At 38.8% G+C, this 26,378-nt stretch overlaps 6 protein-coding genes across 9 annotated transcripts; 3 read left to right on the top strand and 3 right to left on the bottom strand.

Annotated features, from left to right (window-relative positions):
- LOC18007982 (polyadenylate-binding protein 5) lies at window positions 1-2,963 on the bottom strand. Its single transcript, XM_006390683.2, has 7 exons — window positions 2,600-2,963; window positions 1,665-2,446; window positions 1,506-1,583; window positions 1,318-1,407; window positions 898-1,218; window positions 580-798; window positions 1-477 (listed from the first exon to the last, which is right to left on the bottom strand). The coding sequence occupies exons 1-7, from the start codon at window positions 2,931-2,933 to the stop codon at window positions 244-246; spliced, it is 2,058 nt and encodes a 685-aa protein (XP_006390745.1). The 5' UTR covers window positions 2,934-2,963; the 3' UTR covers window positions 1-243.
- Window positions 2,964-3,919: 956 nt separating this feature from the next.
- On the bottom strand, window positions 3,920-5,365 carry LOC18009018. Its single transcript, XM_006390682.2, has 2 exons — window positions 4,916-5,365; window positions 3,920-4,407 (listed from the first exon to the last, which is right to left on the bottom strand). Exons 1-2 carry the CDS (start codon window positions 5,282-5,284, stop codon window positions 4,198-4,200), a joined length of 579 nt encoding a protein of 192 aa, XP_006390744.1. The 5' UTR covers window positions 5,285-5,365; the 3' UTR covers window positions 3,920-4,197.
- Window positions 5,366-5,482: 117 nt separating this feature from the next.
- LOC18007981 (probable F-actin-capping protein subunit beta) lies at window positions 5,483-8,029 on the top strand. Its single transcript, XM_006390681.2, has 8 exons — window positions 5,483-5,682; window positions 5,897-5,967; window positions 6,220-6,333; window positions 6,704-6,786; window positions 6,875-6,948; window positions 7,088-7,207; window positions 7,345-7,440; window positions 7,733-8,029. The coding sequence occupies exons 1-8, from the start codon at window positions 5,554-5,556 to the stop codon at window positions 7,814-7,816; spliced, it is 771 nt and encodes a 256-aa protein (XP_006390743.1). The 5' UTR covers window positions 5,483-5,553; the 3' UTR covers window positions 7,817-8,029.
- Window positions 8,030-8,746: 717 nt separating this feature from the next.
- LOC18007979 (cleavage stimulating factor 64) lies at window positions 8,747-12,259 on the top strand. The gene is made up of 11 exons (XM_006390680.2): window positions 8,747-9,020; window positions 9,108-9,186; window positions 9,316-9,490; window positions 9,611-9,644; window positions 9,729-9,961; window positions 10,063-10,140; window positions 10,551-10,586; window positions 10,675-11,079; window positions 11,466-11,651; window positions 11,768-11,927; window positions 12,053-12,259. The coding sequence occupies exons 1-10, from the start codon at window positions 8,987-8,989 to the stop codon at window positions 11,918-11,920; spliced, it is 1,413 nt and encodes a 470-aa protein (XP_006390742.1). The 5' UTR covers window positions 8,747-8,986; the 3' UTR covers window positions 11,921-11,927; window positions 12,053-12,259.
- Window positions 12,260-12,637: 378 nt separating this feature from the next.
- On the bottom strand, window positions 12,638-18,455 carry LOC18008757 (uncharacterized aarF domain-containing protein kinase At1g71810, chloroplastic). Of its 2 annotated transcripts, none has more exons than XM_024151737.1 (20): window positions 17,925-18,455; window positions 17,792-17,836; window positions 17,615-17,653; window positions 17,361-17,531; window positions 17,089-17,241; window positions 16,846-16,881; window positions 16,414-16,457; window positions 16,085-16,175; window positions 15,782-15,932; window positions 15,253-15,367; window positions 15,122-15,171; window positions 14,936-15,014; window positions 14,754-14,804; window positions 14,351-14,492; window positions 14,213-14,257; window positions 13,697-13,798; window positions 13,557-13,598; window positions 13,190-13,372; window positions 12,993-13,112; window positions 12,638-12,871 (listed from the first exon to the last, which is right to left on the bottom strand). In XM_024151737.1, exons 1-20 carry the CDS (start codon window positions 18,267-18,269, stop codon window positions 12,767-12,769), a joined length of 2,109 nt encoding a protein of 702 aa, XP_024007505.1. In that variant the 5' UTR covers window positions 18,270-18,455; the 3' UTR covers window positions 12,638-12,766. The 2 variants fall into 2 exon arrangements, with proteins under 2 accessions (XP_024007505.1, XP_006390741.1); XM_006390679.2 differs by having other exon boundaries at window positions 13,199-13,372.
- A 168-nt stretch (window positions 18,456-18,623) lies between these two features.
- LOC18008579 (exocyst complex component SEC6) lies at window positions 18,624-25,797 on the top strand. 3 transcript variants are annotated; one of them, XM_024150279.1, is made up of 27 exons: window positions 18,624-18,658; window positions 18,770-18,868; window positions 18,972-19,152; window positions 19,328-19,366; window positions 19,449-19,537; window positions 19,623-19,713; window positions 19,890-19,979; window positions 20,087-20,157; window positions 20,415-20,507; window positions 20,946-20,972; window positions 21,314-21,421; window positions 21,605-21,740; window positions 21,836-21,880; window positions 22,087-22,142; window positions 22,263-22,371; window positions 22,730-22,870; window positions 22,971-23,150; window positions 23,533-23,616; window positions 23,707-23,793; window positions 23,968-24,012; window positions 24,187-24,265; window positions 24,561-24,630; window positions 24,714-24,801; window positions 24,886-24,975; window positions 25,078-25,194; window positions 25,287-25,349; window positions 25,468-25,797. In XM_024150279.1, the coding sequence occupies exons 3-27, from the start codon at window positions 19,024-19,026 to the stop codon at window positions 25,597-25,599; spliced, it is 2,259 nt and encodes a 752-aa protein (XP_024006047.1). In that variant the 5' UTR covers window positions 18,624-18,658; window positions 18,770-18,868; window positions 18,972-19,023; the 3' UTR covers window positions 25,600-25,797. The 3 variants fall into 3 exon arrangements, with proteins under 3 accessions (XP_024006047.1, XP_006390740.1, XP_006390739.1); XM_006390678.2 differs by having other exon boundaries at window positions 18,626-18,812; XM_006390677.2 differs by having other exon boundaries at window positions 18,626-18,868.
- The last annotated feature ends 581 nt before the right edge of the window (window positions 25,798-26,378 follow it).

Raw genomic sequence — 26,378 nt, 5'->3', positions numbered from 1 at the left:
TGCTAAAAGAAATTTAGAGAAAGTGCAAACCAATTATCTCAGTGGATAGATTCATAACAAAAACTAGATAAGGTGCTAAGAGTAACAGTTTGATAAGAAAACTAGAGAAATGCTAAGAGTAGAACTCAAAACAAATTTAAGTTGCAAAGGAAAAGAAGATAGTTTAAAGAGATCCTAAATGTTTAAAAGAGACTGTCTAAGAAAGCCAGAATAAAATATTGTCTTGAGTAAAAAAATGAGTTTTCACTCGGTTGGGTTGATAGCGAACTGGTCATCAACGGAAGACACAGCTGGTGGTGGATTAGCAGAGACCCTGAGAACTTCCAAAGCCTCAGACACTTTAGCCTTAAGAGCTTCAGGTGACTCGAGAAGGTGCAAGATCTCGGCTTGGTCCATCTCCAGCAACATCCCAGTCACTTTAGCCGCATGAACTGGCTCATGCTTGTCCACAAGTGGGTAAAGCTGCTCCCCAAGCATCTGTCATCATTTCACCAAATCACATTTTCTTAAGCTTTTTGCATTGGAAAAGAAAAGCATCAACAGATATAATCTAATGCAAGTCACTGACGAGACAAAAACCTGTGGGTGATTTGCGGGGTTAGCCAGAGCCAAGGCAGAGGTGAGCTTAGATATTGGGAGGAGTGGAGGCTTGTGTGGGTGTTGAGAAGCATTGTGAGAGATTGCAGATGCATCCAATGGCATAGGCATGATGCTCTGTGGAGCAGATGCATCCATTCCATTCCTCATATTACCAGCACCTCCCGTGAATCTCATTCCCGAGCTTGCATTTTGCATCATCTGCCAGTTCAACAAAACAACAAGACACAGCCAAGTTGAAGAAGATAACAAACTAGCTAATAGCCACAGAACTGATCATCAGGATAAAAATTTACATACTTGTTGTTGCTGGAACTGCTGCTGCATGTTAGTAGCACCACGCCTGAACCCAACGCGAGGACCAGGCTGGTTTTGCCTCTGAAGAGGGTATGGCATCATGAAGTTGGCTGGACCAGCACCTGGACGCACACCAGGCATGAACTGAAGTTGGTACCCATACCCCATAGGCTGTGAAGGTACCATACCTTGACCGTTCTGGCCAATGTACATTGGGTGGATTGGTCCAGTAATTGGACCACCAGGTGGGTGATGGTGCAACCCAGGCATTGCTGATGGCATTGGCGAAACTGCCCCACCTGGTCTCATGTGAGAGAACAGGTTCTGAAAAAAGTGTAAACAAAAAGAGAATTTGAGAATCATGGTCACAACGCAAATAAAGAGGAAGATTACAATTTGAAGTTCAAAGAGAGGGATAGTAACCTGAAGGTGATTTCTTCTCTCTTCCTTGCGTTGAGCCAACGCAATGTAAAGAGGCTTCCTTCCTATCATCTTACCATTCATTTCATTCAACTGCATAATCATCATCTCCACCGAAAAAGTCAGTATATGATAGAAATACATTTTTGTGAATATAGAAAGATTGTGAATTTAGTTTAAATATAACTTACGGCTCTTGAAGCTTCTTCAGGATTAGAATAAGCAACAAAACCAAACCCTCTGCTCAAACCTTGTGAGTTCATCATAACCTAATATGTCCACAAACAATAAATTATTAATTCAATCTTCAAATGACTCGTTTAACATAAATATTAGAACAAAGAACAAACCTTGCACGAGGTCACGTTCCCATACTCAGAAAACATCTCCTTGAGCTTCTCATCATTCACACTATCATCAAGGTTTTTCAAATACAGATTCGACCCTTGAAGTTTCTCAAACCTGCTTATCCTCTCTTGCTCAAACTTCCGCCTCAGCTCTTCTTCCCTCTCAGACTTCTTCTGAGCCCTCCCAACGTACAACACATCCTCCCCCAGGCTAATCCCGTTCATCTTCTCAACCGCAACCGCAGCAGCTTCAGGAGACTCGAAATTCACAAAACCAAAACACCTCGAGTTCCCACTCTGATCTTTCATCACAACCGCACTTGAGATATCTCCATACTTCCCAAACGTCTTCTTGAGCTCATCGTCAGTGATCTCTTTAGGGAGATTCTTGACGTAAACGTTTGTGAAACGCGGCACCGTACGGCTCTCGCCGCGAGAACGGTCCTGACGACGGACAAAGTGGCCCACAAAGACTTGCTTGTCGTTAAGCAACAACCCATTAAGCTTGTCAATAGCAGCCTGAGCGGTTTCCTCTTTCTCAAACTGGACAAAGCCATAACCTTTAGACCTTCCCGCCACGTCCATGGCTACCTTGCAAGAGAGGATAGTCCCGAAACTCGAGAATGTATCAAACAGGGCTTTGTTATCAATCGACGCGTCGAGGTTTTTGATAAAAACATTGCCTTTTCCGCTCAGTCTCGTGCTCGGATCACGGTTCGAGAGCATGATCCTGATGGGTCTGTCTCTTATCGGAGTGTAGTTCAGGTTATCCATCGCTCGCATCGCTAATCAAATAAAAAAGATGATTTTTTTTCATTAGAACACAGAGACGAAACACAGTTTCATGAAGAAACAATTTTTAATCATCCATATCCATATCCATAATAATAATATTTTAATTGGAGAATTTTGAGTGAGTGGAGAAGAATTCAAAATACCATCATCAGGATTAGCGAAATTGACGTAAGCGTAACCAAGAGATCGGCGAGTCAAGTCCCGACAAACCCTAACTGTCTGGACTGGAGCCACTTGATTGAACAGATCCAATAGATGTGCCTCATTGACACTTTGGTCGAGATCTCCGACGTAAAGCGACGAGTTTGGGTGCGCTTGCAACGCCTCTGCAGCCGCAGCCGCTGCAGCCGCGGCGGCTACCTGAGTCACAGCCGGGAACGGAGTCGAGTGAGGAGAAGCAACCGTAACCGGTGGTTGATGAGGGACTTGATCAACCATCGCCGTTGGTGCAATTCCAGATGCAACCGCCGCCGCCATAACGGTGATTCCTTTAGGGCTTTTTTTTTGTTTGTGCGTGTGGGCAAGACAGGGAGATTCTGGTTTTGTGTATTTTTCCAAAATTCTAATCCTTGTGCAAATTTTTGGGGAGATTTTTTTTTTATTAGATATTTGATTTTTTTTTCCTTTTTTGGTTACTCCGGAGAAACGAGAGGAGTAAAATATGAGTGGAGAATGTGTTGTGGGTATTTATACATTCGCTTAACGAATCGGTCCCTACGGATCGGAGTTCGATCTGATGTGTCTTTTCAGATTTTGACCGAGTTTTACGAGGACCATGTGGGCCCATCTTGGGCTTTTTGTGTAATCTGAGCTTTAGGACGTATATGTGGATGCCACGCGTCCCCCGTTTTGGTCTAGTTCATGTTTTTTCTGTACTTTCTCTTTCTCTCTCTCTTTTTGTCGCCTTTTTTTGTGCATCTTTAAGAATTGGTAACAACGAGAAATTCATTTAAACCAAATCAAATTATACCTACTTTTGCGTTGCTTATGATTTGACCACTTTATATCGGACACAGTCTTGATAGCATACACGAATATTTAGGTCACGTTCTTAATCTATGATTTGTCAAGGAAAAACTCTAGTGATGGGATCTTCAAAGTGAGTTTCAATAAATTTTGTTCTTACATCCAATGTGGATATCATTTTCAAATATGTAAACATATTAATAGAAGGCACTTATTTATATTTTAATATTGAATGTTAGATTTTTAACAACACGGTCAATTCAAATCAAATTGTATTTGTTCTTTAGTATGTTAGTTTGGAGTCTGAACATACCTATTTTTGTAGCTTAAAATATGTAATCATCAACTTGTTTTTTTTTGTTAATTTTGTCTAACATAAAAAATGACCTCGAGTCCATAAGGTCCCTGACGCTAGTTATTCATACAGTGTAACTTTATTATCAAGAATAATATTATAACGATCGACGAGAAAATTAAGTACAGTATGAACAAGCATGTCGAAGATAAGTATCAGTTTCCACCAAAATGGCATAACCACATCTCATACACATGAAAATGCACAAAACAATAAATTTCAACAAGATGCAAATGGAGAAAACGCTTGCTATCTCTTGGTTCTGAAAGCAAGTAATTTGGCGCATCAAGGCTTATCAAAGACAAAGAGTGTTACCAAGGAAGAAAACCCCTTGGTTTAGAACCTCTATATATATGGTCGATGAAAAGACTACAATTTTCGACCACATTTCAAGCGAGACGAGTGTTAGGGTCTGCGATATCACCAGCCATACTTCCTAAAGAAGTCTCTGGTTCTCTTCCTCGCTCGGGTGAATACTATTACTATGCACGCAAGCACCCACGGAGGAAAGTTCCCCATGGTGATGTTGTTCTTGATCCACGCTGGAGGGTCTTTCAATAGAAACGTTATTAACAGCGTAATGATCACGACTCCAAGCACGATTCTTGTGATGGGTTTAATCAGGGAATCCTGAAAAACAAGAAGTGATGTCATTAGATGAATCACAAAGTTAATTGCAACTTACTGGAACCTTGACACTAAGTCCATTCCATGTGAATGATCTGAAGAGTAAAGAAACGTAGGAAGACTATACTATTGATGGCATATAGAAATAGGTGGTTTCATGAGCACAAGCATAAGAAAACTTTAAACTTAAATGGATCCAGAAAGCTAGTCTTGTGTAATTCTACTCTCCAAGAAGATGAATTACAGATAAAGGAGACTCAGATGATAAACACAACTTATCACATATAAGTATAACACTGTGAAGCATCGCACTTGCAACACTCTCTACAGTCACTCCCTAAGTTTTGTTCAACAGATATAATCTCCAGTACTTTGTATACATAACAAAATTCAACAGATTCTCAAATACTTATGAACTAGAACTGGAGACAGGGCGATCGTTCTCTTTCCTTTTCCACTTGCAGAAGTCAAACTCAAAAATCCAAAAAATTCGTCGAGTGAGAGAGATTACCTGAGGTTCACCGTCGATGTAAATGACGGCGCCATCCCTGTAAGGTAGCACAGAGCGGCCATTCCTAGGGTGAAATCGGATCGGTACGGCGCGACCTTTCTCGACGTTGAAAGCGAAGATGGATTTTAATCCATATTTCTCAAGAATAGGTCGAACCTCGAGCTGATCCTGCTCCCAACCTCCGAGATTCGACTTGAACACATCGATCGGACCTTTTCCACACCGATACAAATGGATCTCCACCTCCGGCACCTTCGTAGTCGCGGTCCTCGACCTCGATTCACCATCGGGTTGAGAATCGTCGAGCAACGGAGTAGTCTCTTCAATCTCTTGCTGTGGATCTCTCTCCGGCATCGTCTCCATTGACATGACTAAACGATTCGCCGGTCCGACGAATTTGGTTTATTTATTCTTATCAGAAGAAAGCAAACACAAATACAGTATTCTTCTATCAACCATGACGACGTTTTGGATCAGTAAAATTGCACGGTAGATTATGGGCCTTAATATGGGCTTACGGGTAATTAAAAGACGGTCCATTAGACTCTTGTTTATACGGTTACGATCAGTTTGTCCCCGGTCGTCTTCCTTTTCACATCCATCGGAGAAAAGATTTCGCCGGAAACAGAAGCTGAAAAATGGAAGCAGCTTTGGGGCTTCTCAGAAGAATGCCGCCAAAGCAATCGGAGACGGCTCTCTCGGCGCTTCTCAGCCTCCTGCCTCAACATTCTTCCGATCTTCTCTCTCAAGTCGATCTCCCTCTCCAGGTATTTCTCTTTAGTGATTCAAAATGTGATTTTTCCATCTAAGTCGTGTTTATCTATCGATTTTACGGGTTAATGTTTGGTTTGGACAACACTGAGGCCTTGGTTATGTAATACCTAGTCATTTATCTGGTTTAATTCAATTCCATTTGTCTGTCTCTTCTTTTTATGAGTGAAATAAATGTAAGTTTTCTGTAATAGTATTCTACTGCAACAGGTGTTACGTGATGCTGAAAGTAGGAAAGATTTCATCTTGTGCGAGTACAATAGAGATGCAGATTCCTACAGGTACTCTTTTCTCTCTATTACTTATTGTCTAGCGAGTAAACTTGACCCGTGTTCGAAATTCATTTAACAAGATTCGTTTCTACTCTAGACTTTATCTACTTGATTGATGCTAACGTGGGATGGCTGTGCTAGAGTTTCTGGATTAGAGCTATGAGCTTGAAGCTTGTGGACTATGAAAATTAGGGTCCCTTAACTACTTCTGGTTTATAGCTTTATTGCTATCTAATGTTGTTGTAATTTGTAATTTTTCAGGTCACCTTGGTCTAATAAATACCACCCTCCGCTAGAGGATGCTCTTTACCCTTCGTCAGAATTAAGAAAGCTGGAAGTTGAAGCCAACGAAATCTTTGCAATCTACCGTGACCAGTGAGGTTCTTCACTTGCCTCGTTTAACTTGAAAATCCTGTGGGGAAACTTATTTCATAAGTGATTGAGTTATCTAAAACAGAGACATAGTTAGCATCTGATCTGCAAAAGGCTTGCCTACTTGTTATGGAGAGATTCATTCACTCTCTTATGATAGAACACATTATGTAGATTTATCTCATACTTGTTTCATATATGATATGTGGTGTTTCATGCTTTTGACGTCTGCACAGCTCCTCTGAAATCTAGATGGTTTGATGGCTACTTAATCTATTCCATTCAGAGAAAGTAAAGTATCCATGAGATTAGAGACTGAAAAATCCTTGCAAACTCTTAAAACAATATACGTATCTTGTTCACTTTTTTATAGGTATTATGAAGGTGGTATATCTTCAGTGTACATGTGGGAGGACGATAACGAAGGCTTTGTGGCATGTTTCCTTATTAAGAAAGGTATTTTCTTTCTATAGGGTTAAATCACACTGCAGGTTAGCCAATAAAGACTTTTTACCTGAGTTGTTCTGGTTTTTCTCTCTCGAAGATGGCTCAAAGTCAGGTCATGGTCGGAGGGGATGCCTGGAAGAAGGAGCGTGGGATGCCATACATGTTATTCAGGTAACTCTAACATAGTCATTCATACCATTACCATGCATGCCTTACGAGTGTTATCAACATGGCCCATTTTGTGTCCACAACTGCAACTTTATCAAAATCTCCCAAGCAGCTTTTTCAACACTTGGGGTTCTCAATCTAGGTTGGTCCAGAGGAGGAGGAAATGGCACAGTATTGCTTAACAAGTACTATCATGCTCTCTCTGACCACTGATGATGAGTCCTCTGGCAAATTCGGGTTATCTGGATCAATTAGAAGACAAGTAAGTTTTAGCTTATATTCAACCCATGCCTTCATAGATAAACAGTTCCTGGAAGAATCCAGTTCAATGGCGATTCATTGGAGAAATGCCAAATTTCTCTAAAACAAGAACATTATTTTGCTATTGTTTGGAATTAGATGAAAATGGAGCTCGCAGTAGCGGAGGGACATCTCTGCAACATGGGAAGAATGATTGAAGAACTGGAAGGAAAACTGAGGAATTCACTTGATCAGGTTCCATCTCCAGTCCCTGCACCAATTCCACACAGTCTCTTGCTACTTATGCGAAGAGTCCTCCAGTAATGCATTGTGAACATGCGGTGGTTGCTTAATTTACCCGCATTCTGTTTGCTTAGTTAGTTAAATTCATGCTTATAGTTCTGTGACTGCTGGGGAAATATAGAGAGTAATCATCACATAACCGTATACTAAAATCTTGTGATAAGTTTGCGATCAGATCACTTTATCATTTCATAATTTTAGTGTGTGGCTCCAACGTTTGAGACTTGTTTGGTGAAAAAATCAGGTTTACTTTGGGAAGACAAGAGAAATGGTTTGCACATTGCGTCCACCAGCTGAGATTGTACAGATGAGACTACCCGACACCTGATTCTACCATCACACTTTATGTAATAACATTTCATATCTCTTCCACTTTTTTTTTTTCTTTTTTCTTTTTCCTGTCTGTCTAATTTTAAGCGTTTTTCCGAGTGTCTTGTGTGGATGCGTAGTACTTGGTCATGTGTTTTCTCTGACTTCACCATTATCATCATGTGACAATCTTTTTTTCATATATATGCAATGGGAATGATGATGCAGTTTTTAAGGTCATTTTTTTTTTTTTTTTTTTTTTTTTTGACCTCTTTTTTTTTTTAAGGTCGTTTATGATTATGAAGCTTTGACATGTTACCAAATGATTTTTTTTTTTTTTTTTTTTTTTTTTGTAACAATCAATGAGATGACATAGAGACTTCACATTCAAACAAGAAAAATAGAAAAGCCAATCAAGCATTCATATATGATATAGACCAATATCTTATTAGTTCTTCGCTTCGATTATTTATCTCTCTCTCTGGCGTATAAACGGTATATATAAATCTCTCTTCATATTCCTAATTCCTAACCGTGACGTAGCACGGCATGTTAGTCCCCATTACTCTGTACCAAAACGTGATAAACACTTGCGACTTGCGAGTAAGTTATCCTTATACAGTTATACTTAACACTCAAAACGACGCTGTATGAAAAGAACCAAAATCAGTTTAGGCCCTAAACCGAACAACGACATGTATATCATTTTACTGCAAAATGCAAATCATCAACCATGGTCACTCACAATTCGCATGACATTAAGACCCAATATAATCACTCTAAAAGATAATAATTATTTCATCGAAATATAAATTTCCTTTTTGACATCACAAAAATTAAGTTTCCTTTTCTTATTTCCTTTTTCTTTAGTTGTAGAGAGAGAGAAGCAACCCCTTAATTGTTTGGGGGGAGTAAATAGAGAGAGATATAAATAGGGATCCTTCGACGGTTTTGACCAGAAAAAAAAGGAAAATAAGACATACTTCGACGGTATAATTCGCTTTGCTAGTTTGTAACTCTTTTTTATAATCGGTAAGTCTCATTGACGAACACGAAATATCTCTCTGAGAATTTCAGCGATTCGCGGTTCGAATCCCATTGAACTCGTTCGAATTCGAAAACACGTTGATTGGAGGAAGAAGATGAAGCCGCGCTTCACCTTCTTCTTCATCATCTTCTATTGATTTTAATGGCTTCTTCATCTCAACGACGCTGCGTTTTTGGTACTCACTCTCCTTCTTCCCCTTATCACTCCTTCGATTTGAACTCCTCTGGTCTAAAATTTTCGATTTTTCGTTGTCTGTTTTCAGTTGGGAACATTCCTTACGACGCCACCGAGGAACAACTCAGAGAAATTTGCGGTGAGGTTGGGCCTGTTGTCTCCTTTAGGTCAGTTTTCTGCTTGGGTTATTGTTCAATTCGCCTAAATTGTGTTAGGGTTTAATAAAGAAAGCACCTTTCTCCAAACAACAAATAGAGAAGCCTAAAAAAACTGTGAATTTTTCTCTCCTGATTCAGATTAGTTACCGATAGAGAAACCGGTAAACCAAAAGGCTACGGGTTTTGCGAGTATAAGGACGAGGAAACAGCATTGAGTGCTCGTCGTAATCTTAAGAGTTACGAAATCAATGGCCGTCAATTAAGAGTTGATTTTGCCGAGAATGACAAAGGAACTGACAAAACCCGTGATCAGGTTTTTACTTCTTCTGCCACTGGTTTTGTTATTTTTAACGATTTCAAGCTACGAGATGTTGGATACTGAAGCTTTCATCTCAATAAGTTATAACTAAAGATGGTAAATTTTGGATTTCAGGGTCAAGGAGGACCTGGCTTGCCTTCTGCTACTGGTATGTTTTGTTTCAGTCCCTGAACCACAATTGTCTTTAGACAAACAGAACTTATCGTTGTTTTTATTTCTTCCGGCTGTTCAGTGACAGAATCTCAAAAGCAAATCGGAGGGCCTGGAGATTTGAATATACATCAACCGGTTGGTCTTCACCTTGCCATAACAGCTGCATCTGTTATGGCCGGTGCGCTAGGTGGTCCTCAGGTCGGTTCGCAATTTACACAAAGTGCACTGCAGGTTCCATCTAGTGATCCCCTGACTCTTCATCTTGCCAAGATGTCTAGAAGTCAGCTCTCTGAAATTATATCGTCCATTAAGGTGTGAATATGAACATGGGTTATTCCTTCAGTTATTTATTAACGCATTGTTGAACTATTGTGAACTAGTGGTATGATGTGATTGTGTTTCTTAATGGTCAGGTTATGGCTACACAGAATAAGGAACAAGCTCGACAGTTGTTGGTTTCAAGACCTCAGTTGCTAAAAGCTGTTTTCCTGGTACTTACCCATACCCCTGATTCTGAAAATCATTTAAGTCTCCTGCACTCTTTGCTGATATTCGTATAAGTTAGTTGTTGGTGATCCATGGGAAATAGGAGGGAACAATCTGTTTTAGTTCCTTTGTAAAGACTGTCCTCCAGAAAGATGTATATACACTCTACACTTTCAGTTTTTTTTTTTTTTTTTTTAACTTTTGAATTCTACGGACTGTAAGTGTTTACATTCCCATCTACTGTTTTATAAATTTCGCCAACCCTTGACCTTTATTGCTCCTCAACTAGCTGTGAAATGTCTCGTCAAGGGTGTATTTACTGTTGTATGATCTCTCATTTTTCATTATTGACAAATAGCTCTTTTTACACATTCTTACACCATCTTTTGAACCTATACTTTGTCTACTATTGTAGGCACAGATACTGCTTGGGATTGTGAGTCCACAAGTCGTAAGTTTTCCATCTTAATGAACAGTTTTTGCTTATTCCTTCTCTATCTATCTCTTAAGAGGACTCTTGCCATTCTTGACGTGTGCAGTTGCAGACGCCAAATATTGTTCAGGCCGCAAATCATATGACAGGATCTTCAATTCAAGACACACAACTACCTGGTCAAGTATCTAGTCAAAACCTTTTACCACCACTGGCACAAAGGTCGCAGCAGCTAAGTCGCCCTCCCCATAGTCAGTTTCCCGTTCAACAGCCTTCTAAACAATCTTTTAGTCAGATTCCACAACTAGTAGCACAACCAGGTCCTTCTTCCGTGAATCCTCCTCCTAGATCCCAAGTTAAAGGTCTCAGCGAAACCGCTCCATTCCAACGCCAAAAACAAGTGGTTCCAGCTTCCACCAGCATAGGTTATAATATTCAGACGTCAGTTCCGAATAATGCTATCCAGCCATCTCAAGTACCTCGGCCACCATTAACAAACTCTGTGATGCAGGTGAGTTTCGACAATACCTTTTGTTTTAGAGAACGAAGCCATTGTAATAGAAAGTTCAAAAGTCTTTGCATAGTTGAGCACCATATTATTCAAGTGTCAACATTCGGTGTTAGTAGTGCACACACCAAAGGACTGGTATGGGTTAGTTACCATCTTATACAGGGAAATTTTATTGAAAGTTGAATATGAGTTGCTAATGTGGTCAAAGGGAAAAATTCACATATGTTTTGGTTTTCAAGTTAATAATCAAACTTCAGATATATAAGTAGAAAGCATATTGAAGGGCGTTTAGTAGACTATATTTGAATTACTTTCTTTCTCTTATTTATTGTTTCTAGTTTTTCTCTATCAATTACTTCACGTCTGTATTAAAATACTTTACACAGCAAGGTGGGCCAACCGTATCACTAAATTATGGCAAAAGAATAGACAATGAGGGACCGCATGAATCAATTCAGAGACCATCCAAGATGATGAGAGTGGATGATAGGAGAAGCGCTTCATTCCATGGAGGTCATGCGTCTAACTCAATGCTTCCAAATCCAGTACAACTTCAAGAGAAAGCGCCTCAGGTATTTACAATTCACATAATTTGGAAGCTTTAACTGGATGAGAAATCAATCACAAACGCCCTAATGAATCTACTAATTTGCACATCCTTGCTCCGTGATTGATTCTCTTTCTTTAGACACATCTCTCCCAAGATGTTCAGTCAACGTTGCTCCAGCAAGTAATTAACCTTACGCCGGAACAGCTGAGGATGCTGCCCCCAGAACAGCAGCAAGAGGTCATAAAGTTGCAACAAAGGCTCAAGCAAGACCACATGATGCAGCCTTTATAGCATTGAGGTTGTTGTCTTATAGGCCATGAATCTCACCTGTCTTAAGAGCTGCTTTGTTTTTCCTTTTTCTTTTTGTTTATCAGTGATATTTAATCTAATTCTCGTTCGGTTTCCTCCCTCTTTTATCCACAGGGGTAAGCAACTGTGTCGGTGGGCTTCATTTGATTGAAACTTGCAGAGATGAAAATGTTTTTCGCACGCAGATACGATAGGAAAAGAGAAGCCCCTCTCACCTAAATTGGTGAGTGATTGTACTTGTAGTGTAGCATTTATTTGTGATGAGTTTGTCTTATAGAAGAACTGGCCATCAAAATATAAAAGAAAAGAGAGTTACAAGTTGAAAAAAAGTCTCCGAGTCCTCCTCTATCTTTCTCATTCTCTCTTTTTTATTTTTTCTGCATTACCTACAATGTCCTCGTTCGGTTTTAACTTTTTATTCTATGGCCTCTGGTGTTTGATCATTGGCGAAGATTTTACTACTTCAGTGAATAAACGTTTTATTTCTTTACTATACAAGAATTACGTCTAAGCTTATAAATAGGCGGGGTAAAAAGATGAAAGATCATTTTTTATCTACTAATTAAAAAAAAATTGTTAAAAACATTGATTAAATGTGTATCTTTTGGCTGCCGAAAAAAAAAATGTGTATTTTTTTGGCAAAGTCAATTAACAATTTTGTTTAAATTTGTGGTTAAAATTTAAAAGGCGGATTTACTGTTTCTCATAATAAAATATAAAATAGTGCAAAATGGAAATTACAATATTTCCGTTTGAAAATTTAAAATCACAGTTATATGAATAAAGTAAGCAGTCTTTAATAAATTTTAAAGCATTTGTAATCATACATCAAAGAAACATCCTACGAATGGTTCTAGCGAAAGCCCGAGACAACAATCTTCCAACCAAGTCACCTGGCAATTGAAGCAACCGCTGTTGCGACTCTTGTGGAAGCTGCCAACATTCATTCCAACACCCCCCAAAAACACAAGTCAGGACAGTTTTTGAGTCTTTAATCAATAGAATTATCGAGTATGATTTGCAAACATTTGAAAGAGTTATGCAGACGTGTTACCTCAGGTAAGATGGAGAGAATCGGGAGCATCTCTTGAGCTGATGGAAGCTGATACATTACAAGTGATGCTTCGTCTAGAGGCGTGAGTGCCTCACCATATTTACTAACCGCTTTTACTTGCTGCAAGATTTTTTGATGCGCAAACATTAACGATAAGAAAATAACAACAAGCAGAAGGAAAAAGAGGAATTTCTTACCGTGCTTACCGTTTCAGCCCGCTGCATCCCTGAGAACAATGAGATGAGTCGAGAGAAAGTTCTTAGGTTTGACATGTCTTCTTCTGTCAAGGAGTTTAATGGCCTTGAACCAGAAAATGGCATAGTCGTAGAAGCAACAGATGTGAAAGAATCCAACGTTGCCAATCCAAATGCATCAAGACCCTGTTGCATAATAATAATAATAAGCAACAAACTTTTGATCAACAAAGAGTGTGACATTTTAGGCAAATGATTAGTGCAAGGTATTAATCGTTATTTGGTTTCAATATATGCCAGTTGGTTTCTTGGACACCCCTCGATTAAAATGTTTTTTTCTTTATCGAACAGCTGATAAGGCATTTCTCACCTTAGCGAATTCTCCAAGAAGGATTTCTCTTACAAAAGAACCCTGTTCAATGTTCCAAGATTTTAGTACTTGTAACTTTAGTTTTATAATTGGCAGTACGAAAAACTACGGCATATATATATATATATATATATATATACCTGCTCCGTAAAAGTAAAAGCTAGTATTTGCTTCATAGCGATCTTATTAGAGTCTGTGCCCACCACTGGTTTCTGAGCTAATGCCGTCTCTGTCCTAAGAGACTGAAGAAAGTGGATGTTGATAACAAACCAAATGCATATTCTTTGTTATTTAAACAGCCAAACCCTAAAACACCCAAGCCAATCATTTCCCACTGCCATAGACTTGCTCGAGCATAGGACAATTTTTTTTATAATATTCACCCAAATCATCATGCAGATTTCAGTGTCTTTGGTTGGCTTTTAGGCCGTATAGTTGTATGATTACTCAGCTGTTTACTCACTAATTTACCAAATTTACCATTGAACACCACGTAGCCCACAGCAATTTAACCCAAATACGTACAGCCCCAAACCAAAGACACAAGCTCAGCAACAAAGAAGGAAGCTGACGCACTAATGTACAAGAAAAAGACGTAGTGGATTCAGCAACCCATAGATAGTCCAACAGCGAAAAGAGATTAAATCCAGTCTCACCTCGGTAAGCAAAGACTCAAGACGGTCAATTCGGAAAACACCTTCCTGGCAGAGACACAAATCAAGGATAGCAAGTTCAGAAAGAAACAAAATGAGAAATGTGGATGTCCAATCTTCTTAGACAAGATTGTTTAGTACCTCATACAAAAGAGACTGAAGAGAACTTTTCAGCTGTGGAGAGCTGTCAGTTAGAATTTTTCTAGCGATCCAAGGGTATGTACTGCCCAAAACCTTGTAGTTTGGGCTTATACCAATGGCAATCCCCTCCAAGACAGCAAGGCTGGGAATCAAAGATGAGAAACCAGGAATTATGTGAATGCTGTCTCAGTAGACAGAAAAAGACTAATCACGCATAAGCCATGGTTGAGAGAGTAATCATGTAGGATAGTTTAAATTAAGCATTTAACGCATAGACCAGTTGGACCCAACTATAGCAAAAACTCAAACTTAAAAGTTTGAGAAATCTCAACAGCGCAAAACAAGAATGTTCATCATATCAGAAAAGCGGCTGGAGGCCAATACAGCCAAAAATGTAAAGTACCTGCGGATAACGAGAGAAAAATAGGGGGGTATTCTGAATTTGAATTGGTACCTGAAAGTTTGACAAATTAATATCAGCATCTAATAAGTAAGCGCAAAAAATACAAACAAAGTTCTTTCAAATGACCCTCTCCGGGTCAAATTTTAATAGACAGTATATAGTTTAAGTACAAGTGTTACTACATAGTTTTTCCTAAGTCGCCAATGAGGTCACCAAAGCTTATATTGCGAACTCCTCTGGAAATTGCATTCTGAAAAACATCTGCAGACAGAGGAGGCAATTGTTTCAAGAAAGCACAACCAATTTTTTTATAACAAAAACATACCTGCATAATAACACTCTTTTCCAAACTAAGGCCAAGAACGAACCTGTTAAAGCCTTCGTCACAGCGCTCTTTTCAGCTGTTGGTGGAAGAAGCCTATAGAAGTTTTGCAGATAAGATTAGGAAATGTCAACAGTTGAAAGTTCAGATTCAGATAGACACCAACGACCAGAGTACCCCAGAGTTACAAAGTCTTTAGCCAGCGCTTTGAAGTCACGATTTACTAGATGAAGACATGCTTCCATGAATCCATCACGTAATTCTGGCCTAAAGTCCCCCATCATACCAAAATCTGGCAGCAAAACAAGCTAAAAGTTCAATAACTTATAAACAAAAGATAGTTCTTAGGACAGTAAACTACGTCTTTAGTTTGTAGACATAAAACCCAAGCATATCTATATCTAGAGAGGCAGAAAAAGTCCCAATCTTCATATCTGGAAGAATGGAAAATTATCACAAACATAGCGGATAAGTTATAGCATAATAAATTAAAAACCATTACCCAAAAAGTTACAGAGGGGTTCATGTTTCTGGTTAATTCACCGTATGATCAGATACGTTAGATGATACACAGGTAATCTACTACCAGAGCATTCAGTGAGTAGTCTCTTTTCTTTGAACGAAGTAACGAGTATACAAAAACATTATCTGGCGCATGGAATGCAGCATGATAACACATGGAGTTAGTATTGAGATTGAGGAATACCTAAGTATGCAAGTTGGCCATCGTATGTGCGCAGAAAATTTCCAGGGTGAGGATCGGCATGGTAAAATCCGTACTCCAGAAGTTGATTAAACGAACAGTAAACGCCAACCTCAACTAAGTAAAGGTCATTAACTTCAGCAAGCTTTTGACCCTGCAGTGACACAGAAAGTAGACTACATGGAATTACTATGAGCTTAAAGATATATAGAACTCCTTTTGACTGAGGAAAGCCATAACAAACATATACAACTAGTTGACGCAAACCAGAAAAATAATTTTTATTGCGAATGTCTAACTTCATACCTCCACCCACTCCATCACAAGAACTTTTCTGGTACTGTACTCTGTGTACATCTTTGGAACCAAAACATCTTTGATGCTACCATACAGCTTCCTATTCAAGAATACAGAATGTTACTTTACAGAATTATTGAAGATTTAACCATTAGATGAGCTAATAATGTTCTAGACAAAAATATAATGTTTGTCCAAGTACCAAGCTTAAGCAAAAAACCACATGATCTATAGCTCAGATTATTGATTTATAATGGAGCTACAATGTTAGTCATAGCCATAACATAATATAGGAGATCAAACAAGGCGAACAAGACTCAAACCTTAGCCGGCTTTACCTAAATTTTATTCCGTTTTGTGCTTCTTTCAAGTAATCCATCTCCTGCATTCAATGTGATTTACCTGTATTCAATATAAAGCTCTAAGATATTCCCCGAACAAGAAAATTTTAAATGCAACAACCAGTCCATCTAAAAGATCTTTCCAATACATTAAAGAAATCGTAAAAAATCTGTCCATTTTTCACACAATAGCTAACATGGAATCTATCATTATTTTACAGCATCACATTAAACCATTGAATTTCATTTTACACGGAACAGAAAAGCAGGATTGCATAAAGAGAAACAGTCTGGAATTCTTTTTCGTCTATGACGGAAAAAAGAAGCATCAAGAACTTACCAATTTTGCAAAGTATACTCTATGTATCAGAAAAAAAAACGTCAACGCAAAACATGGAAAGCGACTTTTGATAAGAGTGTATGCTTTACCTTAAACAGGCTTGTTGCCCATTCATCAACAACTGCCTGCAAATGGAATTTCACAATTTAGCATTGGAACGGTTAACAGTACACTCTGACTAACTTAAGCTTCAATTATTCTCTCAAGTTATCCAAATTATATAAAAATGGTATACTAGAACCCTCTGAAATGGATATTAGTGTACGTTTCAAGTTTCAACACATTTTAATCTGCAATTATCAGTTCAAAGGAAGGCACAGGTTTCACGTCACCTGGAGATCTGAGTTGAATCTCCCAGCCTTTTTAATCAAACCCGCTATATATCGCAGAATCAATGTGTCCAAAGCAATAGCAGCTCGTACACCAGGCCGCTGCACTTTGACAGCAACAACCTCTCCCGTTCTACGAAGCCTAGCTTGATATACCTGAAATGTAGACCAAAGTAGGGTCCACATAATTGGACAAGCACTCATATATACATTGGGAATAAGAAACTACCATTAAAATAAGCTTCAGACCATAAAAAAAAATGCTTCCTTCCTACCTGTCCAAGGGACGCTGCAGCTACAGGCTGTGGAGAAATCTCAGAGAAAAGCTCATCTAGAGGAAGGCCAAGTTCATCCTCTATCATACTGAAAGCAACTTCGGTTGAAAATGGAGTTATTTGATCTTGAAGCAAGGAGAGTTCATCCAAGTATGAAGGTGGTATCAAATCCTATCGACGATTACATAGCTCAATAAATGTGGAGTGAACATTGTTAATAAAGCCTGAAGAATACAGCACAGTAAGCTACTTACAGGACGAGAAGAAACAGCCTGAGCGATTTTGACATACGCCTAAAACAAGACAAGAAATGAAATACCATTTTACATCTCAACACCGAAAGAGAGAAGAACACTCGCATTGAGCAATTTTTGAAGAACTGCTAAAAGAATTCGTAAGATAAGCTGTAGAGAGGGAGAGAGAAACCATACCGGACCTAGTTCCACCAGTAATTTCCTAAGCTCCGCTGCTCGAATCTAAATACAACAGTCGTCAAAAATGGGTGAGGCATCACGAAAATGCGAGAGAGCAGTAAGACTTAGCATTACAAAATTAGAGAAAGACCTTGAACATCTGCTCAGACCGCTCGAGAGCCTCATCGGCTAAGCGAAGCCCAAACCAGTAACCAAACGTAGTCCCGATTTGAGCCAATCTCCGGAGCAGAATCAGAGGCTTCTTCTTATACATCCCATCAATCCTGGAAAAGCTGTACTCCGACAAGGAATCGGCCTCATCGGCGCTGAGACTGAATAGATAGCCGGATTTACTCGTGAAGCTATCTACATCTCTGGATGCAGCGGTAACGACAGTGGAGTTCCCTCTCCGCGGCGGCCAAGACGGTGATGAAACCAGCAGTAGACTGGGATTGGCGGGAAAAGTGACGATTGGAAGAGAAGGGAGCAGAAGCATCTCTTCCAAAAAACCAAGTACACTTTTCTTCGCCGATCGTTGTGTAGTGTGTGAATAATCTTGCAGGATTCTTTGTAAGGTATTTTGGTGATGACGATTATTTGGTTCTCCGCTCACATTCTTTATACACTCTCTCGTCCCTTCTCTCTACATTTCCGGGATTTTCCGGATCTTCTGTGTCACACAAATTTGCACCAATGTATTTTTAATCAATTAATTTTTTTTTTTTATGGAACGACCATGGTGATGGTGTTTATAATTTGCGTTTTGCTCACCGGACCAGCGTTAGCGTTTGCGGAAGAGAAAACAAATGATAGCAATAAAAGCAACTGAAAAAAAAAAAAAAATCCGCAACAGCTGGCAAAAAAGGAAAAATCATAAGCGGCGAGGTGAGGATTTCGGATTTCAGCGTTTCCGAACATTCCATTAGTCTCGTTACGAAGGTTTTAATCGTTGTTTCTCTTCCACCTGATCTGCCTTCAACACCATTGTTTATCAAGGATCTTCAGAAAAACCAAGCTAAGGAGGATAGAGGACGACCAAGTAAACGCTGTGAATCTCAGTTTTCGCTCTCGAATTTTGCTCAAATGACTTCTTCGGTTGCGTCCATTTGGCCTTCACGTTTCTGTTTTCAGATCTCTTCATTCTTCCTGTGCGTTATAGTGATTGTTTCGGAATCTTCAATGATTTTGATTTTTGCAGAGAAGGTCTTCAATCTAGGATCGGAGTTGTTAAATAAGGTGATCTAGCGAAGATGATGGTCGAGGATCTTGGTGTGGAAGCGAAGGAGGCGGCTGTACGGGAGGTGGCGAAGCTATTGCCCTTACCTGAGCTTCTCCAATCTATTTCTTCAATCAAGGCCGATTACATCGCTCGTCAACAGGTTTTCCGTCTTGCTTTCAATTGCAATTGGCTTAGAAATTTCGAATTGCACCGAGTATCAGTTATTTCTGAGTGGTGCTGGGTTTTGATTTCCTAGGTTTCAATATGCTATTATGATCTTTTATGCTGAATTAATGTAATCACCTTACTGGTGATTTTGTTGTTGTTTTCCTCAGGCGAATGATGCACAGCTTAGTACCATGGTTGCTGAGCAGGTAAAGCTTTAAATCTGGCATTCCTTGTATTCTAGTTTTCTTTCTATACTTTTGCTGAATCATCATTGTTGACAAAGTGCAGGTTGAACAAGCTGAAGCTGGATTGGAGTCGCTCTCCTCATCTGAGAAAACCATTTACGAACTGCGGGATAATTTCATTTCTATCGACAAGTATGTTTTAGCTTGGCCAGAGATTCTTGAAGCTGAGTTGTCAGCATTCGCGTTTTTTCCTCTAACTTCACTGCTTGTGCCACAGGCTTTGTCAAGAATGCCAAACTTTGATTGAAAATCACGACCAAATAAAGCTGCTGAGTAATGCCAGGAATAATCTAAACAAAACTCTAAAGGTAGATATGTGATCGAGCGAGCACTGAATCTATTACTCAAACAGTTTCTGGCCCAGTGTTGTCCTTCTAGCTCAATCGAGAACTTGAAAGCACATAGCTCTGCATGGTCGTCTCGGTTGTTTAAATGTTTTGAAGTTTATGTCAACTAACTTTATGCCACATTGCCTTTTTTCTAGGATGTAGAAGGTATGATGTCAATTTCTGTTGAAGCTGCTGCTGCTCGGGAGTCTCTGAGTGATGATAAAGAAATTGTTAACACTTACGAGGTAGCATGAGTCCTCTTCCTATGGATTCCAGGCATTTCTGACCGTGTCACTTTTTGAGAACGTCAACGTCAGGTGTAAGGAATAACATTCTTTTTGTTTTTCCATAGAGACTAACAGCACTTGATGGTAAACGGAGATTTGCCTTAGCAGCTGCTGGAGAGGAGGTTGGGAGGCTAAGGTTTGTATATATTCCACTCTTTTCCGTACTCTGCTTCTCGGATTTACATGAAGCGCGCCTGAAAGCTTTAATTCAATAGTTACTGGAATGCTAAATAATCACGAGCTGGAAATGAAGGAAACTAGGTCTCTAAATGTGCAGAACATGGGACGGACGTTCTTTTGATAGTGTCTAATGATGATTTGATTCCGCCTCTAGACTATCTTTCTTTTTACATTATCACACCAATTTCTGAAGTGTTGTTTTGATGGGTTCAGGGAGTATTTTGAAGACGTTGATAGAACATGGGAAACATTCGAGAAGACACTATGGGGTCATGTTTCCAACTTTTACAAACTTTCTAAAGAAAGGTACCTTGAGTAACTATATGGTGGTAGACCTCTCTATCTAATTCCCATTATGTTAATTCCTACTGCCTCATTTATTATTTTAATCCTTGCCGGTCTTTGTAAGAATGAGGCTAGGAAACAAGTTTGTTCAAGGAAGAAAGTAATGTCAATGGATGAGAAAAACTAGTTGGACTTCACCAGTTATTTGGAAGCTAGATATGAGCATTTATTTATGACAAAGCATAGTTTATGGAATGCTCTGTTCTCTGTTTTTTTTCTGTCACCCAGTCTTTGGCGCTCAACTACACATGTAGAGTTCTCCTTGTTGAAGTAACCAGTTCATCGTTGTTAAGCTCATAGTTCTACTAAGATATCAAATGTTAGATATTTTTGGGGTAACATGAAAATTATCGATTAACTACTTTTAATCTGTTACTGATATATCTCTTTGTTCTGCAGTCCACAAACGCTGGTTCGTGCTTTAAGGTATGATTCCCCACCAATGTCATTCTTCATAAATTGTATATATTACCAAGATTTTTACTTTTTAATTTTGTTACAAGCAAATCTTATCTAATAATAAGCAAGAAAGATTGTGTATAAATATTTTCTGGTTGTTAGTATCATGATCCGTTCAAATTGATAAAGTAGGATAGCGAGGTTATTTTGTTACCGTGACAACCATTTTTGGACATGTAAATTGTCTCTTCCTAACTTCATGCAACATAGGGTGCCATAGGATTTTATGCTGGCATTTAAAGTTCCCTAAACAGGAGATAATGTCTCTTATGCTGTACTACTAACTTACAATGTCTCTTCTGTCAAAGGGTTGTTGAGATGCAAGAAATTCTTGATCAACAACTTGCTGAAGAAGCAGCAGAGGCTGAGGGAGAAGGTGCGATGGCATCTGTAGCAAATCCTCGAAGGCCTGGCAAGTGAGTGCTAAGTTTTTGTTTATTTCTTCTTGATCTGTTGTCTCAGAATCTCTTTCACTTTTTCACCGTGAGTGTAACTAAGATAAGTTAGGCACTGATCTTGTCTCCTGAAAAGTAGTGGTAATTTACCGAAGTCTCCATAATCACTTGGGACACGTCTTGTGTTTGCTGTGTTAAATCCAGGAAATCTACTACGGCGTCGGCTTCGTCAAAGAGTCTTGCACAACAGAAGTTAAAAGTCCAAGGGAAAGGCTACAAGGATAAATGCTACGAGCAGATTCGAAAGTCAGTCGAAGATCGATTCAACAGGCTTTTGACGGTGGGACTTTCTTTATGTAAATTTGATTCGGTGGTATAGCTCAAAGTAATATGTGTCTCTTTGTGAGGCCATCCTAACACTGAGTTATTGACCAGCTTGTATTTGAAGATCTAAAAGCAGCTTTGGAGGAAGCTAGAATGGTTTGTGCGACTGATTCCCTTTCTTGCATACTCTTCTTCTTCATTGTCTCTTTTCTGAAGTTCGTTGAACTTGTTACTCAACTATTTATATAGATTTTTTTATATTCAACATCATGTCAACCACCTTTTCTTCTGTTATCTTTCACTAATATATAATTTTTATAATTAACTGAGATCTCCAACTTCTTGCTATTGTGTTTGACTAGATTGGAGAGGAACTTGGAGATATTTATGACTATGTGGCTCCTTGTTTTCCTCCGAGGTTTTTTTCCTATTTAGCTTCCTTTTGTTATCCTCCAGAACAATGCAAGATTAAAGCTTAAAATATTAGTCCATATCCGCAAGGGAAAATGATTAACTTAGCAATCTTTCTTTTCTGCAGATACGAGATATTTCAGCTTATGGTGAACCTGTACACCGAGAGGTTCATACAAATGCTCAGATTGCTAAGTGACAGGGCAAATGATCTGACAAATATAGAGATATTAAAGGTGTGTGAAGCTTGATTTAGTAGTGTTCTTGCCATGTTGTGTCGCAACTCAGAGTTCACATAATTTGCTTTTGGTGCTTTGGCTCTGTGTTCTCTGGCCGAATATGAAGGACATTTTTAATCAACCAGGCATGATACTTAAGGAAATGTCAAGCTATTGCGATTTACTTGACAGAGAGCACCATTGAAAAATTTAAAGGGGGTAATAGTTTGTGGCTGCCACATAAGTTATTGTCCACCATTGTATTCACGCCTTAACACTATGTCTTCATATTCCTCATTCGTTGTACCCTGTCTCAGTGCATCAGATATCCTACAGAGAGTAATGTATCTTCTCTTTCTCTTTTGGATCTTGCTAGGTTACTGGTTGGGTGGTAGAGTACCAAGAAAACTTGATTGCACTTGGTGTGGATGATTCACTAGCTCAAGTATGTTCAGAGAGTGGTTCAATGGATCCTTTAATGAATGCATATGTTGAACGAATGCAAGCTACAACGAAGGTAATGACATGCACGTTTGACCTTTTCTGCTGGTTTTGGAGGCTTACAATTATAATAGTTCTTTCTGCTTACTGTAGTTGTTAATCCGCTTTGGTTGTAGAAATGGTACATGAATATCCTTGAGGCGGATAAGGTGCAACCACCTAAGAAAACAGAGGAAGGAAAATTATATACACCGGCTGCTGTAGATTTATTCAGAATACTTGGAGAGCAAGTGCAAATCGTCAGAGATAATAGCACCGATGTTATGCTATACAGGATTGCTTTGGCTATTATTCAGGCAAGTCAGAGAGGTTGCAAATACTGTTTTTTGGTTTCCCCTTATTTCTTTGTTTGGCTTTGAACTGAAAGGGTTTATAAGTTTGGAGATATTTCGTTTCCCTCCTCAGGTTTTTCATTGGCTAATACTCAGAAATTTGAAATCGTTCTTGCTTTCTTCTGGGACTGGTGTCAAAGTTAATGTTGAAGACTTTACCAGTTCCCAGCAATTTTTCCATATCCCACCTTAATGTCTAGTCCCATTTCCCTCATTTTCTTTCTATTTTCTACTTTCCCCCCTCTTCATTTGAAAGCTGCTTGTAAATTCCTGCAACAATCCATCCTTCATTTGTTGTCTAACTTTTATACCTTATATATTTTTGATTTACATTGTTTTACTTCAGGTTATGATCGATTTCCAAGCAGCTGAAAAGAAGAGAGTTGAAGAACCCGCTTCTGATATTGGTCTGGAACCTCTCTGCGCTATGGTATGTAAATTTTTTTTTGACTCTTTAAATGGCACTACTACCATTCTCACATTTTTAATAAATATTTATCTTTCCTAATAATTCCGACAGATAAACAACAACCTTCGCTGCTACGACCTTGCCATGGAGTTGAGTAATAGCACTTTAGAAGCTCTTCCACAGAACTACGCGGAGCAGGTAGTTCAAGTGCCATTTTCTGATCTGAATTTCCTTGCAATTCATTCTTTTGATCGAAAGTGTCAAATTCCACTGCGTCATGCCCAATCTCAGCCTCTATACTGCACATCTAAATCCGCCTGGACACTTGTTTGCATGATAAGAAAAGCTTTTCAAATGTGATGTTTCTGTCAGGTAAATTTTGAAGACACTTGCAAAGGTTTCTTGGAGGTGGCTAAGGTACGTCAAAGATTCTTATTTCTCCCTCAATCTATATGTAGTTCTTGCCTTTGTATTGTGTGGACTTGTAGTTGCCCAGATAGCTATTGAGATGAAATAGTTACCTGATGTTGCAAAAAGTTAAAACATTTATGTTGGATTTTACACAAGTGACATATGGTCTATTGATCGCAGGAAGCAGTGCATCAAACCGTTCGCGTTATATTTGAGGATCCAGGAGTTCAGGAATTACTTGTCAAGCTTTACCAGAAAGGTATCTACCATTCTGCACGGTTAATCCTATTTAGTTAACTTTCCATTGGTTTCCTGATTTCTAAGAGATATGGACTATTCTCATCCGCATTGATTTTCTACATTTGTCTCAATGTCAATAGTTCTGTTCTTTATAACACAAACTTTTAAGACTGTCATTCATCGTATCTGTTCCTTCCTCCTAACACAGCACTATCAACGTCTTATTTCTCAGCCAGATGACATATATACTTGATACGCGTTCTTGGCTTCTTGCTCCTATGGTTTTGTTCTTAACCTTGCTCTTTACTTTATAGAATGGTGCGAGGGGCAGGTTACTGAGTACCTCGTGGCAACTTTTGGTGATTATTTCACAGATGTAAAAATGTAAGTTTTTCAGTTCCCTATTGTATAACAGAACTTGTATCACCACAACTCTATTGAGGCATTGGTGGTGAATGGTGATGCAGGTATGTTGAAGAAAGATCATTTAGAAGATTTGTCGAAGCTTGTCTGGAAGAAACAGTCGTTGTTTATGTTGATCATCTCCTAACACAGGTTTCCCCATTTATTCTCCGGTATTTACCGTTCATATATCCATCAATATGCACTGAACCTTGGGGTTGACGCATGTAATCCCAGAAAAACTACATCAAGGAAGAAACTATTGAACGGATGAGGCTAGACGAGGAGGTTCTTATGGATTTCTTTAGGGAGTATATAAGTGCATCTGTAAGTTGGTTTTAGCACTTAAAACTCACTTTGATTGTGTAAGTTGGTTAATTTTGTACATCCATTTAAGTTTCTCCGATATCCCCTGGGATTGTGTTACAGAAAGTGGAGAGCAGAATCAGAATAATGAGTGATCTGAGAGAACTTGCATCCGCGGAGAGTCTTGATGCATTCACACTCGTGTACTCGAACATTCTTGAGCACCAGCCTGACTGCCCGGTAAATATAATATCAAATAAAACGAAGCCTTGTCTTAATTTTACAAGATCATTTGTTCTCAACACACATAATCTCTGATATAAAAATCGCAGGCCGACGTGGTGGAGAAGCTTGTTGGACTACGTGAAGGCATACCACGAAAGGACACAAAAGAGGTAAAAACACCGAGCTCTTAATTGCGAAATGGTTTATGGTGATGAAAACAGTTAGTTAACGTTTTGTTTGCGAACGAAGAACTCTAAATTTCGAAATGGTTTATGGTGATGAAAACAGGTGGTACAAGAGTGCAGAGAAATATATGAGAACACTCTTGTAGATGGTAACCCTCCAAAGACAGGCTTCGTGTTCCCGAGAGTCAAGTGCTTAGCTGCTTCCAAAGGATCACTCTGGCGAAAACTCACTTAGATCAACGTTCAGCGTTTGCGTTTTCCAGTATATGGCGTTTGCGTCCATGTCTTCTCTTTTTGCATGATATATTTCCTCTTTGTAAATTCTTCTATATCTTCTTTGATTTTGTCTCTGTTAGTTTTTTCTTTTTACCTCTTCCTGATCTGGAACGTTTAAAATGAATTTGTTTTTATTGATTTTAGATTTCATTGCATTTTTTTTTTTTTTTGAGAAAAGATTTCATTGCATTACTCTTGCATCTTCTTCAACTGTGTTTTGCTTAAAGATTATCTTATAGGAAAGCTTAAATATCATAGATTATTGCTATCATGATGAACATAACAGATATATGGAGTTTTAAATCGGTTTGTAAAATCAGTCATTGCATAACAGATATGTTAACCACTCACAAAATCCCATCAATAATTGTGAACATTATCTTGTAATGATTTTTTTTTTTCTTTTACTTTTTTTTTTCTAGAAACCTTTTTCATCATAATGAAAAGTCTCGTCCACCAAATGGGGCTAAGCATAGTGTGTGATTTTTATCGGGTAACAAAATACATTTGCTTTAAATTTGTTATTTTCTTGTTTTTTTACTTTCTGCACTACTCAATATGTTCATTGAATGGGATAATATTGTAAGAAAACATGCCATGCTACTCCACAGTGAAGTGGAAAGAAGAAAAGTTTATGTTAACTTGTATTGTGAAACAGTAGTACAAGTCATCGAGTGCATGCCATACTACTCCACAGTGGAACTTGGCCAAATTTTGTCTTCCCGTCTCTACAGTTTT

This window comes from Eutrema salsugineum, unplaced genomic scaffold, assembly GCF_000478725.1.
Source record: "Eutrema salsugineum unplaced genomic scaffold, Eutsalg1_0 scaffold_9, whole genome shotgun sequence".
In the NCBI taxonomy this organism is placed as follows: Eukaryota; Viridiplantae; Streptophyta; class Magnoliopsida; order Brassicales; family Brassicaceae; genus Eutrema; species Eutrema salsugineum.
This window is presented reverse-complemented; position numbering and strand designations above follow the sequence as displayed.

Coding starts and splice junctions, on each gene's coding strand:
- LOC18007982 (XM_006390683.2), bottom strand. CDS start 2,933: ATGGCGGCGGCGGTTGCATCTGGAATTGCACCAACGGCGATGGTTGAT. Junction 1,584..1,664: donor GGAACGTGACCTCGTGCAAG/GTTTGTTCTTTG, acceptor TGGACATATTAG/GTTATGATGAACTCACAAGG. Junction 1,408..1,505: donor CTGAAGAAGCTTCAAGAGCC/GTAAGTTATATT, acceptor ATGATTATGCAG/TTGAATGAAATGAATGGTAA.
- LOC18009018 (XM_006390682.2), bottom strand. CDS start 5,284: ATGTCAATGGAGACGATGCCGGAGAGAGATCCACAGCAAGAGATTGAA. Junction 4,408..4,915: donor ACATCGACGGTGAACCTCAG/GTAATCTCTCTC, acceptor CTTGTTTTTCAG/GATTCCCTGATTAAACCCAT.
- LOC18007981 (XM_006390681.2), top strand. CDS start 5,554: ATGGAAGCAGCTTTGGGGCTTCTCAGAAGAATGCCGCCAAAGCAATCG. Junction 5,683..5,896: donor AAGTCGATCTCCCTCTCCAG/GTATTTCTCTTT, acceptor CTACTGCAACAG/GTGTTACGTGATGCTGAAAG. Junction 5,968..6,219: donor AGAGATGCAGATTCCTACAG/GTACTCTTTTCT, acceptor GTAATTTTTCAG/GTCACCTTGGTCTAATAAAT.
- LOC18007979 (XM_006390680.2), top strand. CDS start 8,987: ATGGCTTCTTCATCTCAACGACGCTGCGTTTTTG. Junction 9,962..10,062: donor AAATTATATCGTCCATTAAG/GTGTGAATATGA, acceptor CTTAATGGTCAG/GTTATGGCTACACAGAATAA. Junction 10,141..10,550: donor TGCTAAAAGCTGTTTTCCTG/GTACTTACCCAT, acceptor CTACTATTGTAG/GCACAGATACTGCTTGGGAT.
- LOC18008757 (XM_024151737.1), bottom strand. CDS start 18,269: ATGCTTCTGCTCCCTTCTCTTCCAATCGTCACTTTTCCCGCCAATCCC. Junction 17,837..17,924: donor GGTCTGAGCAGATGTTCAAG/GTCTTTCTCTAA, acceptor TGTTGTATTTAG/ATTCGAGCAGCGGAGCTTAG. Junction 17,654..17,791: donor TACTGGTGGAACTAGGTCCG/GTATGGTTTCTC, acceptor GTCTTGTTTTAG/GCGTATGTCAAAATCGCTCA.
- LOC18008579 (XM_024150279.1), top strand. CDS start 19,024: ATGATGGTCGAGGATCTTGGTGTGGAAGCGAAGGAGGCGGCTGTACGG. Junction 21,881..22,086: donor CTTTGGAGGAAGCTAGAATG/GTTTGTGCGACT, acceptor GTGTTTGACTAG/ATTGGAGAGGAACTTGGAGA. Junction 22,372..22,729: donor CAAATATAGAGATATTAAAG/GTGTGTGAAGCT, acceptor GGATCTTGCTAG/GTTACTGGTTGGGTGGTAGA.